The sequence below is a fragment of the Chiloscyllium plagiosum genome, unplaced genomic scaffold (genome assembly GCF_037043375.1).
Source record: "Chiloscyllium plagiosum isolate Xiang-an unplaced genomic scaffold, Cpla_swu_hap1 HiC_scaffold_9, whole genome shotgun sequence".
NCBI classification, from domain to species: domain Eukaryota; kingdom Metazoa; phylum Chordata; class Chondrichthyes; order Orectolobiformes; family Hemiscylliidae; genus Chiloscyllium; species Chiloscyllium plagiosum.
Genome location: NW_028270147.1, coordinates 90,452,943 through 90,465,515, shown reverse-complemented (window position 1 = coordinate 90,465,515; position 12,573 = coordinate 90,452,943). Strand labels below are relative to the sequence as shown.

General features: G+C 45.6%; 1 protein-coding gene across 2 annotated transcripts in view; it reads left to right on the top strand.

Moving 5' to 3' along the window:
• Positions 1 to 6,878: 6,878 nt before the first annotated feature.
• Positions 6,879 to 12,573, top strand: part of LOC122554647 (torsin-1A-interacting protein 2-like) — a 31,928-nt gene continuing 26,233 nt past the window's right edge. Inside the window, exons 1-2 of one of the 2 annotated variants that reach the window (XM_043700008.2) lie at positions 6,879 to 6,993; positions 11,572 to 11,637. In XM_043700008.2, coding sequence (XP_043555943.2) covers positions 6,909 to 6,993; positions 11,572 to 11,637 — 151 coding nt within the window. In that variant the 5' untranslated portion in view covers positions 6,879 to 6,908. Of the gene's footprint in view, positions 6,994 to 11,374; positions 11,472 to 11,571; positions 11,638 to 12,573 lie in introns of those variants that run through there. The other variant, XM_043700007.2, reaches the window with a different exon arrangement.

Below are 12,573 nucleotides of genomic sequence, written 5' to 3'. Positions count from 1 at the left end.
CATCATTCTTAAAGATCTAATACATAGAGAAGAGTATGGTGTCTTGAATGTGTATTGTCCCCCGACGCACCCTCTTAAATTTCTAATTGATGCAGTTGCTAAATTAATTAATCTTTGGATGTGCCGTACACTCATAGGAGGGGATTTTAATTGCCTAATAGATCCTGAGGTTGACAGGGTGCCAAGGGGTCCAGCACGTACACCCACGCAATCTAAGCAGTTGGTGGACGTGCGTGAGGAGTTGGGACTAGTGGATGTGTGTAGGCATCTCCACCTCAATGGAAGAGACTTTACTTTCTACTCCAATCCACACGAGTGCCATAGGCGATTTGACATGTTTTTTATGCCAACTGACGGTTTAGATAGAACATTGGCATGCAAAATTGGGAATATAGCTGTCTTGGACCATGCGCCAGTGTATGTAGATGTTAAAATCAAGGATGGTGGAATGGATGCATGGCACTGGCGCGTGGACCCATTCCTCTTCAGGGATAACAAATTTGTTGAGTACATCAGAAGAGGATTGAGTGCCTTATGGGTTATCAACTTGGGTATGCCCAATACTTTGGGTGGCCACTAAGGCATATTTACGAGGCCAGATCATTTTGTAATCAGCGACTAGAAGGAAGTAGAGGGAGGAGCAAAACGGAGACTGGAGGCCAGGCTGCAGATAGCTGAGGAAGTATATTATAATAGGTCCTCATTGGTCAAGCTGCAGCGGGTCACAGCCCTCTGGGCAGCTCTCGACTGAATGCACAAACAGGTGGCAAAAAATATTGGTCTTCTTTGCCAAACAAAGACTGTTTGAATTTGGAGATAAGCCAGGTAGATATCTGGCTAGGAGGAATAAAGCTTCCAATCTATCATGTCTGTTAGAGAGAGGGCTGGCACCCATAAGTTGAAGAAGATCAATGTTAGATTTAGGGAATACTTTGCAGAGCTATATCGGTCGGAAGGAGGGGAACACAGTCCTTTTTTGAGAACCTGGACCTCCCAGTATAAACATGGAACAGGCTTCCCTGTTGAATGCGCCTATAACGATACAGGAAGTGCAGGAAACAATAAGGCATTTCCAGGGGGGCAAAGCACTGGGGCCAGATGAATTTCCAAGTGACTTCTATAAGGAATTCATAAATGTGTTGGTGGAGCCACTTCTGGGGATGTACAACTATTCATATACACAGAATTGTCTTCCACCCTCTCTCAGGGAGACTAATATCGCCCCCATTTTAAAGAAGGGGAAAGACCCTGAAGAACATGTTTATAAAGATTTATTTCACTGTTGAATGTAGCTTTTAAAATTCTATCCAAGATGCTAGCTCTGAGGTTGGAAAAGGTCTTGTCCCATATTATAAAAGAAGATCAGATGGGTTTTGTTAAGGGCCATAGCTCCTCCAACAATATCAGGAAGGTACTGAACACAGTGCAGGTATGCCAGCAAAGATTGATCCCAGGTTTGGTGGGCTCCCTAGATGCAGAAAAGGGTTTAACTGGATAGAATGGCTATATCTGTTTGGGGTCCTACAGCGCTTTTGTCTGGGGGGGATCCTTTGCCAGGTGGGTGGCGGTGTTGTATAATGATCCTAAGGCAGCAGTCATCAGAAACGGCACTGTCAGATAACTTTAATATTGGGAGAGGAAGTCGACAGGGATGCCCTCTCTCACCACTGTTATCCACCTTGGCAATTGAGCCGTTAGCTGAGGCTATCAGGAGGGATCGTGAAATAGTGGGTCAAGGGTGGGAATGGGGGAGCATAAGATCATCCTATATACTGATGACGTCCTTTTGTTCTTGGCCAATCCGGAGAAGTCTGTTCCTCGATTGATTCAAACAATTAATTTATTGGGCGGTTTCTCGAGCTACAGGATCAACTTTACAAAATCGGTAGCCGATTAGTGGAGGTGCCTGATCTGAAGGATGGAATGCAGTTCCCATTTAGATGATTGTCAAAAAGTTTTTTGTATTTGGGAATTTTTATTACCCCTGCCTTCCACCAGCTGTATAAAACTAACTATGCACAACTGTTGGAGAGGATAAAACAGGATTTGCAGCACTGGGAGGGATTACCGTTATCACTGTTAGGCCGAATAGCCCTGATTAAAATGAATGTTCTTCTTCGCCTGTTGTACCCCATGAGAATGCTCCCGTTGTTGTTACCCAGATGAGTGTTACGGAGGCTCAGTGGTTGACTAGGATCCTCTATTTGGTGTCACAGGCGCCCTCCAATTAAATTTACCAAATGGCAGCTTTCGCTGGGTGAGGGAGGGGTGGATCTTCCAGACTTGAAGAAATATCAAATAAGTGCCCTGTTAGCATATGTTAGTGACTGGGTCCGGAGAAATTTCGAGGTGATTTGCTTGATGCTGAAGCCTTGCAGTTGAGATGTCCCCCAGTTAATCTATTACTTACGGATAAGATGAAATCCGTGACCGAGCAGTGTAAGAATCCAATCATTTTAAATACAGTGAAAGCACAGAGGATAATGATGCAAGATGAGGGCTATTGGTTAAAAACCTCACCGTTTACCCCATTGGTGGGAGCCCCAGTATTTAAACCTCGGGCAATGGACTCCGGCTTTAAGTTATGGGAGAATAAGGGAATCTCTTTCATGGGAGATTTGTTCGAGGGGGAGGTCTTGATGTCATTTAGCCAGTTAAGTCAGAAATATGGATTGTCTAATAGGGACCTTTTCCGGTATTTTCAGATAAGGGATTATATAAGAGGAAGACCATGCTCCTCGCTCAGGAGAGACGTGGAGTCAGACATGGAGAAGAGTTCTCCAGTGTCCGGATGCTCTTTCAGTTAGTACTTTGTATCACTTACAGAAAGGTCGTGCCTTAGGGGACGTGGAAGGACTGTGTAGGACATGGAATCGAGAGCTAGGAGAAGTTATCTCATTGGAGGTATGGGAAGATATATGGCGAAATGTATGGAAAATTTCAGTATGTAACAGAGTGTAAACCATGCAATTGAAGATCTTACACAGGGCTCATATAGCCAGAGAGGCTAGCTAAGTTCAAGAGAGGAGTGTCACCAGGGTGTCCCAAATGTAAAATTAGTATAGGCACTCTCACACATTGCTATTGGTCATAATATCTAGAGATATTGGAGTGCTATAGTAAGGGAGCTAAAGGACATCCTGGGGATTGAAATTAACGTGGATCTGGTATTTCTTCTTCTGGGTTTGCCAAATTTGCTCTCTCTGGGGGAACTTGGGAAGAGACTGTGCAACATTCTTACCCACTGTGCAAGGACGAACATTTTAATGAATTGGACGTTGGAAAAGCCACCAGGTGTGGCGTAGGCTGGTGATTGAGCATCTCCCCCAGGACTACCTCACAAACATGGTGCACCACAAAACCGAGCAGTTTTATAAGATGTGGTGGCCCTTTCAAAATTATATTGATGCAGACTTATCAGCAGTATTAATCAGGGCCGTGGGAATCAGTATGGGTGCCCAGGAGGCTTTCGGAGGAGGAGGCTAGGGGAGAAAGAATATGGGTACAATGTCTGGTGCTCCCAGGGATGGAAGCCTCAGTGGAGGTGTGATGAGTGAAACAGAATAGTGAGATATAATTTAATTTAATTTGAATTTAGTTTAATTTAATTTTTATTTAATTTGTTTGTAGTTTAGTTTAAGTTGATACATATGTTCTGGAAGAATAGTAGATCGCTCATTACTAATCGTATCGCAATATGACTTTGTTGTACTGAATCTACTTTTCTGTTTTTTGGTATTTCTTTTGTATATAGATGTTTTGTAAAAGATTTAAAAGGGCTCCAATAAAAATATTTTTTAAAAAAAAAGCATTCAAGATGAATGGAGCAATGTACAAACAATTTCTCATACTCGAGTCCTCCATTACCTGAACATTTGAACATTCTGTGGATTAGAAAGAGTACACAAAATATGCTATATCCTACAACAGAAAACCAAACACATCTGAAGAGAAATTGAACAAATCAAAAATAGCAAATGTTGTGAGGACCTTTGAAACCAATGGTTCAATGTATGGATACATTTTGGATAATGATAATGTGGCAATAGGAGGTGATAGTGCAAGTGTTGTTTTCATTCTACCTGATCGGGTACGGCTTGTTATTTAGAGAAGATAATAAAAAAGATACCAGAGAGAAACATACATCACCGTTCAGAACAATGAGTGGGGCAAGAACTAACTGCTCCAGTTATAATACAGTAGTATAGATAGTCATTGCTTGCATTTGGAGTGTTGAGGATTCTGTGACAATTGGTCACCTGAGGGAAGGAGAAAATTCTCAACGGTTTTTAGTTAGTTGGCCATTGTGGGCATGGCCAAGAGGAGGTGGGTGGCCTGAAAGAAGAAAGATCATTTTAAATAAAAAAAATTATACAATCTCAGGATAGTTTTTGGGGCAAGTAATGTAGCTTAGAAAAAAAAATAGATGATGATTCAGGGTATTAGCCATGTGCGGTCAGACATGTTAACAGAACAAACAAAGCAAAAACAGATGAAAAAGGGTTAAAACAGTCATGTCCCAGAGTGACAAAGAATCACACAGGTCAGTGAAACGATAACTCTTACATGTGAACAACGCTAGGCCTACAGCAAATGGTTCCTTTCCCATGAGAAGAAGTGCCATCCTAAAACATTAACCCATTGTACATGATTATTGGTCCAGTACAATGTTCCAGTCCATAAAACTAAGTGACACATCAAAACAAGATTAAAGACATAGCAATTGGTCATCTGTTTACCTCCCTTACATCATGTACACATTCCCCATTGTTGTTTTCTATTTAAATACCATAGATGAGATTTGACCATGATTGGATGAATAGAATCACAAAGGTGATTTGTCTATTCAAATAAATAGGTAGTATAAAAATTAATTAGGTAAAAGCAAGGACTGCAGATGCTGGAAACCAGAGTCTAGATTAGAGTGGTGCTGGAAAAGCACAGCAGGCCAGGCAGTATCCGAGGAGCAGAAAAATTGACGGTTCGGGCAAAAGCCCTTCATCAGGAATAGAGCTGATGAAGAGCTTTTGCCCGAAACCTCGATTTTCCTGCTCCTCGGATGCTGTCTGGCCTGCTGTGCTTTTCTAGCACCACTCTAATCTAGTATAAAAATTAATGTTTGGAACACCTCAGGTAGTTAACATTTTTACCATGGGAAGAATAAGTCTCCCTTGTAAATGTGAGAATAAACATTAAAAAATTCTCAAGTATCTCCATCTAATTTTAAGGGTTGAGGAAATGAAAGAAATCTCCCCCTTCAAACCCTATATTTCCCTTACACAAATCCCATTCATCCAATTTCTTCTCCTTTCCCACTTCCTTAACTCCAAAACTCTTTTCTTTCTACTTCCCACACTTCAATTCTCTTTGCTTCCCACTCTCTCTCCCTACCCTTTTAACACCAAACCCCTTAATTCTTCATATGCATCCTTTATCTCCTTCCCTTTCCAAATCCCCTCCCTCTGTCTGTCTTCCCTCTCAACATTTCCCCTGCTTCTCTTTCCTTGAACATATCCCTCTTTCCTCCCAGAGGTCCAGGTACCCCCTCCCTTTCCCTCTATTTTAACTCCCACAACCCTAGCCTTTCCTGCATTTCCTACCTGCTCTCAATTACCTCTCCCTCCAGCCATCGCTTTGCACTCCCCTCCCTTTCCATGCCCACCTTGCTTACTCCTTCTCCCTTCTATTCCGCCTACCCCACCATTCTACCTCCCCTCCACTCCTCCCTTTTCTATTTCCTATCTTCTTTCCATTTCCTCTCACCTTCCCCTCCTTTAACCCACTTCTCCATTATCCCGCTCTCATTCCACTCCCCTATCCCTCTCCATTCACTCTTCTCTCTTTTATTGCCCTTCACACCTTCATTCATTTCTGTCCAATACTTCCCCTCTGATCCTATTCCCTCCTCTCCCCTCCACTCTGATCTTATTCCCTCCTCTCCCCCTCCCCACTGATCCTATGACCTCCTCTCCCCCTCCCCTCTGATCCTATGCCCTCCTCTCCCTCTCCCCTCTGATCCTATGCCCTCCTCTCCCCCTCCCCTCTGATCCTATTCCCTCCTCTCCCCCTCCCCTCTGATCCTATGCCCTCCTCTCCCTCTCCCCTCTGACCCTATGCCCTCCTCTCCCCCTCCCCTCTGATCCTATGCCCTCCTCTCCCTCTCCCCTCTGACCCTATGCCCTCCTCTCCCCCTCCCCTCTGATCCTATTCCCTCCTCTCCCCCTCCCCTCTGATCCTATGCCCTCCTCTCCCTCTCCCCTCTGACCCTATGCCCTCCTCTCCCCCTCCCCTCTGATCCTATGCCCTCCTCTCCCTCTCCCCTCTGACCCTATGCCCTCCTCTCCCCCTCCCCTCTGATCCTTTGCCCTCCTCTTCCCCTCCCCTCTGACCCTATGCCCTCCTCTCCCCCTCCCCTCTGACCCTATGCCCTCCACTCCCCCTCCCCTCTGACCCTATGCCCTCCTCTCCCCCTCCCCTCTGACCCTATGCCCTCCTCTCCCCCTCCCCTCTGACCCTATGCCCTCCACTCCCCCTCCCCTCTGACCCTATGCCCTCCTCTCCCCCTCCCCTCTGACCCTATGCCCTCCTCTCCCCCTCCCCTCTGACCCTATGCCCTCCTCTCCCCCTCACCTCTGACCCTATGCCCTCCTTCTTCCCTCCTCTCTGACCCTATGCCCTCCTCTCCCCCTCCCCTCTGACCCTATGCCCTCCTCTTCCCCCTCCCCTCTGACCCTATGCCCTCCCCTCCCCCTCTCTGTGGACCGGATACGGACTCAATCCCGCCCTCACCAAGATGGCCGCCCGAGGAGACCTGTGTTTCCGGTCCCAGTTCCGGTTCCGCCCGCTGAGACCCCGGATGCTGCTGCGGCGGCTCGGCGGCGGGGTTCACTCTGCGGTTGCCCGGAGGCATGAGCGACACCGGCACCGGCTCCGGCTCCGACAGCGATAGCGACAGCTCCGGGCCCGAGCGGGGGGAGAGAGCCCAAACAGGAGGTGAGGGGATAGACGACGGAAAGTCGGAGGCCGTTCAGCCCCTCGAAGCCGTTGCTTCGTCATTCAGTCCCGGCTGATCTGTTTCTAGCCTTAACCCGCACCTTCCCTGCCCGTCCCCTATGAGCCATTATCAGCTCCAGTTTATCAGCAACACATTTGTCTGGTTCACCTTTCAATACACTCAATCAGCCAGGCCAGCTCAGTTCCACACATTAACAAACCTGCGGGGGTAGATAGTCCACTTTTAGAGGGGCCTTTCCCACCTCAGGAGCTGGGTCACCACCAAATTCAGGTGGTCACCATCATCGCTCTGCACATGCACCACCATCATCACCATCATCGCTCTGCACATGCACCACCGGCATCACCATCATCGCTCTGCACATGCACCACCATCATCACCATCATCGCTCTGCACATGCACCACCATCATCACCATCATCGCTCTGCACATGCACCACCGGCATCACCATCATCGCTCTGCACATGCACCACCGGCATCACCATCATCGCTCTGCACATGCACCACCGGCATCACCATCATCGCTCTGCACATGCACCACCGGCATCACCATCATCGCTCTGCACATGCACCACCGGCATCACCATCATCGCTCTGCACATGCACCACCAGCATCACCATCATCGCTCTGCACATGCACCACCGGCATCACCATCATCGCTCTGCACATGCACCACCGGCATCACCATCATCGCTCTGCACATGCACCACCATCATCACCATCATCGCTCTGCACATGCACCACCATCATCACCATCATCGCTCTGCACATGCACCACCAGCATCACCATCATCGCTCTGCACATGCACCACCGGCATCACCATCATCGCTCTGCACATGCACCACCAGCATCACCATCATCGCTCTGCACATGCACCACCGGCATCACCATCATCGCTCTGCACATGCACCACCAGCATCTCGGTTGCAACAAGGAGTGATGGGATCAGGCAGGGCATTCGTTTCAGAGCTCATGGTGTGCTTCCAAAAGTTGCAGCTGCCAACATACTACGTGACAGGGGTTAAACAGGTAGGTTTAAGGTTGTGGGCTTCACTGCCTTAGGCTGCCATTTATTGCCTATTTCCAGTTGGCCTTGTTGAAGGCGGTAGCGAGCTGCCTTCCTGAACCGCTGCAGTCCGTGGGGCTACAGGTAGAGCCACAATGCTGTTTGGGTGGGGAGTTCCAGGAGTTTGCACCAGTGACGCTGAAGGAATGGCGATATGTTTCCAAGTCACCATGGTGAGTACCTTGGAGGGGAACCTGAACGTGGCGGTATTCCCATGTATCCGCTTATTTTGTGCTTCTAGATCGAAGTGGTCGTGTGTTCGGAAGCAGGTGGTGAGTCACTCGCTGCTGAATTCCTAACCTCTGACCTGTACTTGTAGCCACTGTGTTTCTGTGTCGAGTCCAGTTGAGTTTCTGGTCAATGGTAACCCCCAGGATGTTGGCAGTGGGGGATTCGGTAAAACCATTGGATTTCAAGGGGCAGTGGTTAAATCGTCTCTTATTGGTCTTATCTGGCATTTGTATGTTACAAATGCTACTTGCAACTTGTCAGCCCAAGCCTGAAGAGGGCTTATGCCCGAAACGTCGATTCTCCTGCTCCTTTGATGCTACCTGACCTGCTGCGCTTTGCCAGCAACACATTTTTAAGCTCTGATCCCCAGCATCTGCAGTCCTCACTTTCTCCAAGCCTGAATAGTGGCCAGGTCTAGTTGCATCTGTGCAATGGACTGTCAGCATCTGGCAGTCATAGATAGTGTTGAGCATTGTGCAATTACCAATGAATGTCCCCACGTTATGATGGAGGGAAAGTCATTGATGAAATTGTTGACGATGGTTGGGCCTCTGATACTACCCTGAGGAGCTCCTACTATGGTGTCTAGGAGTTGAGATAACTGGCCTCCAACCATTGCAGCCATCTTTCTGTGCGCAAGATATGTCTCCAACCATTGCAGAGCATTCCCCTGATTCCCGTTGATTTTAGTTTTGGTAGGGGCTCCCATGCTCTTCAAATTATTTATTGTCATGCGTACTCGATCACATTACTTGGTGTAAACGCAGCCTTGATGTCAAGTGCTGTCACTCTCATCTCGCCTCTGGAATTCTGTTCTTCTGTCCATGTTTGAACCAAAGCTGTCATGAGTGGCCTTGGGGGAATCCAAACTGGGTGTCACTGAGCAGATTATTGCTGATCAGGTGCTGCTTGAAAGTACTGTTGCTGACACCTTCTATAACTTTACTGATGATTGAAAGTAGACTGATGGGGTGGTAATTGGCTGGGTTGGATTTGCCCTGCTTTTTGGACGTACCTGTGCAATTTTCCAAGTTGTCAAATAGATGCTAGTATTGTAGCTGTGCTGGAATAGTTTGGTCCTGGGTGTGGCAAGTGCTGGAGCACAAGCCTTCACTTTTTCCGAATGTGTCAGGGCCTTTGCTGTATTCACTGCCTCCAACCGTTTTGATTCACTCTAGATGATATCAAGAATTGACTGAAGGCTGGGAGCTGTGGTGTTGGGAACCACTGCAGGAGGATGAGATGAATTATCCACTCAGCACTTTTAACTGAAGATTGTTGTGAATTTTTCAGTCTTATCTTTTTTGCGCTAATGTGCTGGGTTCCCCCATTATTGAAGGTGGGGATATTTACAGAGGCTCCTCTCCCAGTGAGTTGTTAAATTGTCTACCACCGTGGATACGATCGGACTGCAGAGCTCAGACCTCATCTGTTTGTTGTAGGATTGCTTAGCTATGTCTATCACTTACTGATTAGGGTGTTTGATGCAGAGCAAACCCTGTTGTGTAGCTTCACCGGGTTGGTACTTCACTTTTAAATATGTTTATTGCTGTTCCTGGCATGCCCTCCTGCACTCTTTGATCCAGTGCTGATCGCTTGGCTTGATAGTAATGGTCGAGTGGGGATACGCTAGGCAATAGGTTGCAGATTGTATTGGAGTACAATTCTGCTGCTGTTGGTGGCCCACAAGGCCTCATGGATGCTCCATCCTGAGTTGTTGGGTTTCTGGTCACCTCTGCTCTCTTGCTGAATTATACTTGCAAATGCATTCTATTTTGCTCAAAAAGCACACAATCTGCAGGCAGCAATGCAGGAAGTAAATCTATGAAATAGTTTATACATTCTTGCTTTGTAAATAGAACCAGTCTGACTTAAGACTCATGTACTCTAACCGTACACCTTTAATACATTGTCTAAGCTGAGTTATCTTAAGAATTTGACTTTAAAAAAAAGTTCTGGAATTTACATATTAATGAACCAAAACTTGCAACCCATTCTAAAAGATGAAAGACTAAACAGCAATCTGGGTTTGTTCAATTTATCACTTCAGTTGCATGACACTATAATCTTTTGCTATAAATTCTGTGTCTTATGATCCTGTCAAACAGCTAGCTAATGAAAGAGTAGCGCTCTGAAAGCTAGTGCTTCCAAATAAACCTGTTGGACTATAATCTGGTGTTGTGATTTTTAACATTGTCCAAATACGCAAGGCTGCCTTCCGCGTATGCCCCATTCCCAGCTCTGCGTCACGAATGGTTGTCTCAGAAACTGCAACGTAGCAATGTGGCTCACATAGTTGTTGGATGAAATTCTGAAATGGTGCTTGAGTTTGTGAAAGTGTAAGTAAGAATATTTGGTCATAAATATAGGAGCCAAGGGATGTTATTTGTAGAGGTCAGTGATGACAGCAAATCTGACAAGAAGGGTGACGATACTAGATGAGAGGCAACCGTTACCAATGTAATTGGGCCAAGAAAGAAACTTAACATTTTCTTTGAAATACAGTTGAGTGCGCGGATGATGAGTCAGATGGAATGTATATAACCTGAATGTTTTGAACTTAAGTCAGATTGATTCTGAATGTGTAATCAAAGAACATGGTTAATGATTAACAAACCAGGTATAGAAATATTGATTTGAATGTATTCTCAATTCAGGTCTGTAGGTGTGTCCAGCTTTGGTATCCTGGTTGTTGGAAGTTCAGAGAACAAAGCTCAGTGGTTTATGGATTCTGCACAAACGCCCTGTGATTAAATAATACCTTTGGTCTGTCTGTTTCTTTAAATGGTAATATAAATTAACCTCAAAATGAGAAAGTCAGTAGTAGAAAGTATTTCCAAAGATTGAGACACATTTGCCAAGAGATAAGATGATCCAGCATTATCCCACTATGAAGTTTTAAAGCAGACTAATGCCTCATCAATTTCCCACTTTAATGCAATTTTTATTTAATAGCCATCTATCGTGTGTTGGACTGAATGTTGTGCATTCAGCAGCTGATCAAGTGAACTTTGTATCCAGTCCTTTATTATTCTCCATCTTATCAGTGGAACCATCAATAATTCTACTCAGAAGATGGTTGAAAGCAGACTGGTTGAATTAGTTGGATACTGGTTCTTTGAAACCTATTTACGAACTGTCAAAGTGTTTCAGGATGGTAAACCAAGATTTGTTTCAAAACAATGATGTCTAAACCTTTATTTGCAGTGTGATATTTTGTTCTTTGCTTGATTTGTTATCTTCATTTGCTTTTCCAGATGGAAATAGACTTTCTCCAAGTAAGAGAGTGACAGATGGTGTGGACAGTAGTCCTGTGAGGAGAGGTATGAGTTAAATGCTTCAAATTCTTAAATGTGGACTATTTTTTTAAACTACTGGTAAGGTCCGAGGGAGTGTTGCTGAACAAAGAGAACTTGAAGTGCAGGTTCATAGCTCCTTGAAAGTGACGTCGCAGGTAGATAGGATAGTGAAGAAGGCATTTGGTATGCTTTCCTTTATTGGTCAGAGCATTGAGAATAGGAGTTGGGAGGTCATGTTGTGGCTGCACAGGATATTAGTTATGTTAGTTTTGGGATATTGCGTGTAGTTCTGGTCTCCTTCCTATCGGAAGGATGTTGTGAAACTTGAAAGGGTTCAGAAAAGATTTACAAGGATGTTGCCATGATTGGAGAATTTGAGCTATAGGGAGAGGCTGAACAGGCTGGGGCTGTTTTCCCTGGAGGGTCGGAAGCTGAGGGGTGACCTTATAGAGGTTTATGAAATCATGAAGGGCATGGATAGAATAAATAGACAAAGTCTTTTCCCTGGGGTCGGGGAGTCCAGAACTAGAGGGCATAGGTTTAGGGTGAGAGGGAAAAAATATAAAAGAGACCTAAGGGTAACGTTTTCACACAGAGGATGGTATCTTTATGGAATGAGCTGCCAGAGGAAGTGGCAAAGGCTAATACAGTTGCAACATTTAAAAGACATCTGGATGGGTTTATGAATAGGAAGGGTTTGGAGGGATATGGGCTGGGTGCTGGCAGATGGGACTAGATTGGGTTGGGATATCTGGTCGGCATGGATGAGTTGGGCTGAAGGGTCTGTTTCCATGCTGTACATTTCTATGACTCTAATGACCTAGCCTCAACGGCTGTCTGCTGTAAAGACAAATTCATTACCTTCTGAGAGAAGGAATTCTTCCTTGTCTCTGCCCTAAATGGACAACCCCTTATGCTGAGATTGCATGCTCTAGTCATAGACTTCATTCAAGGGGAAAC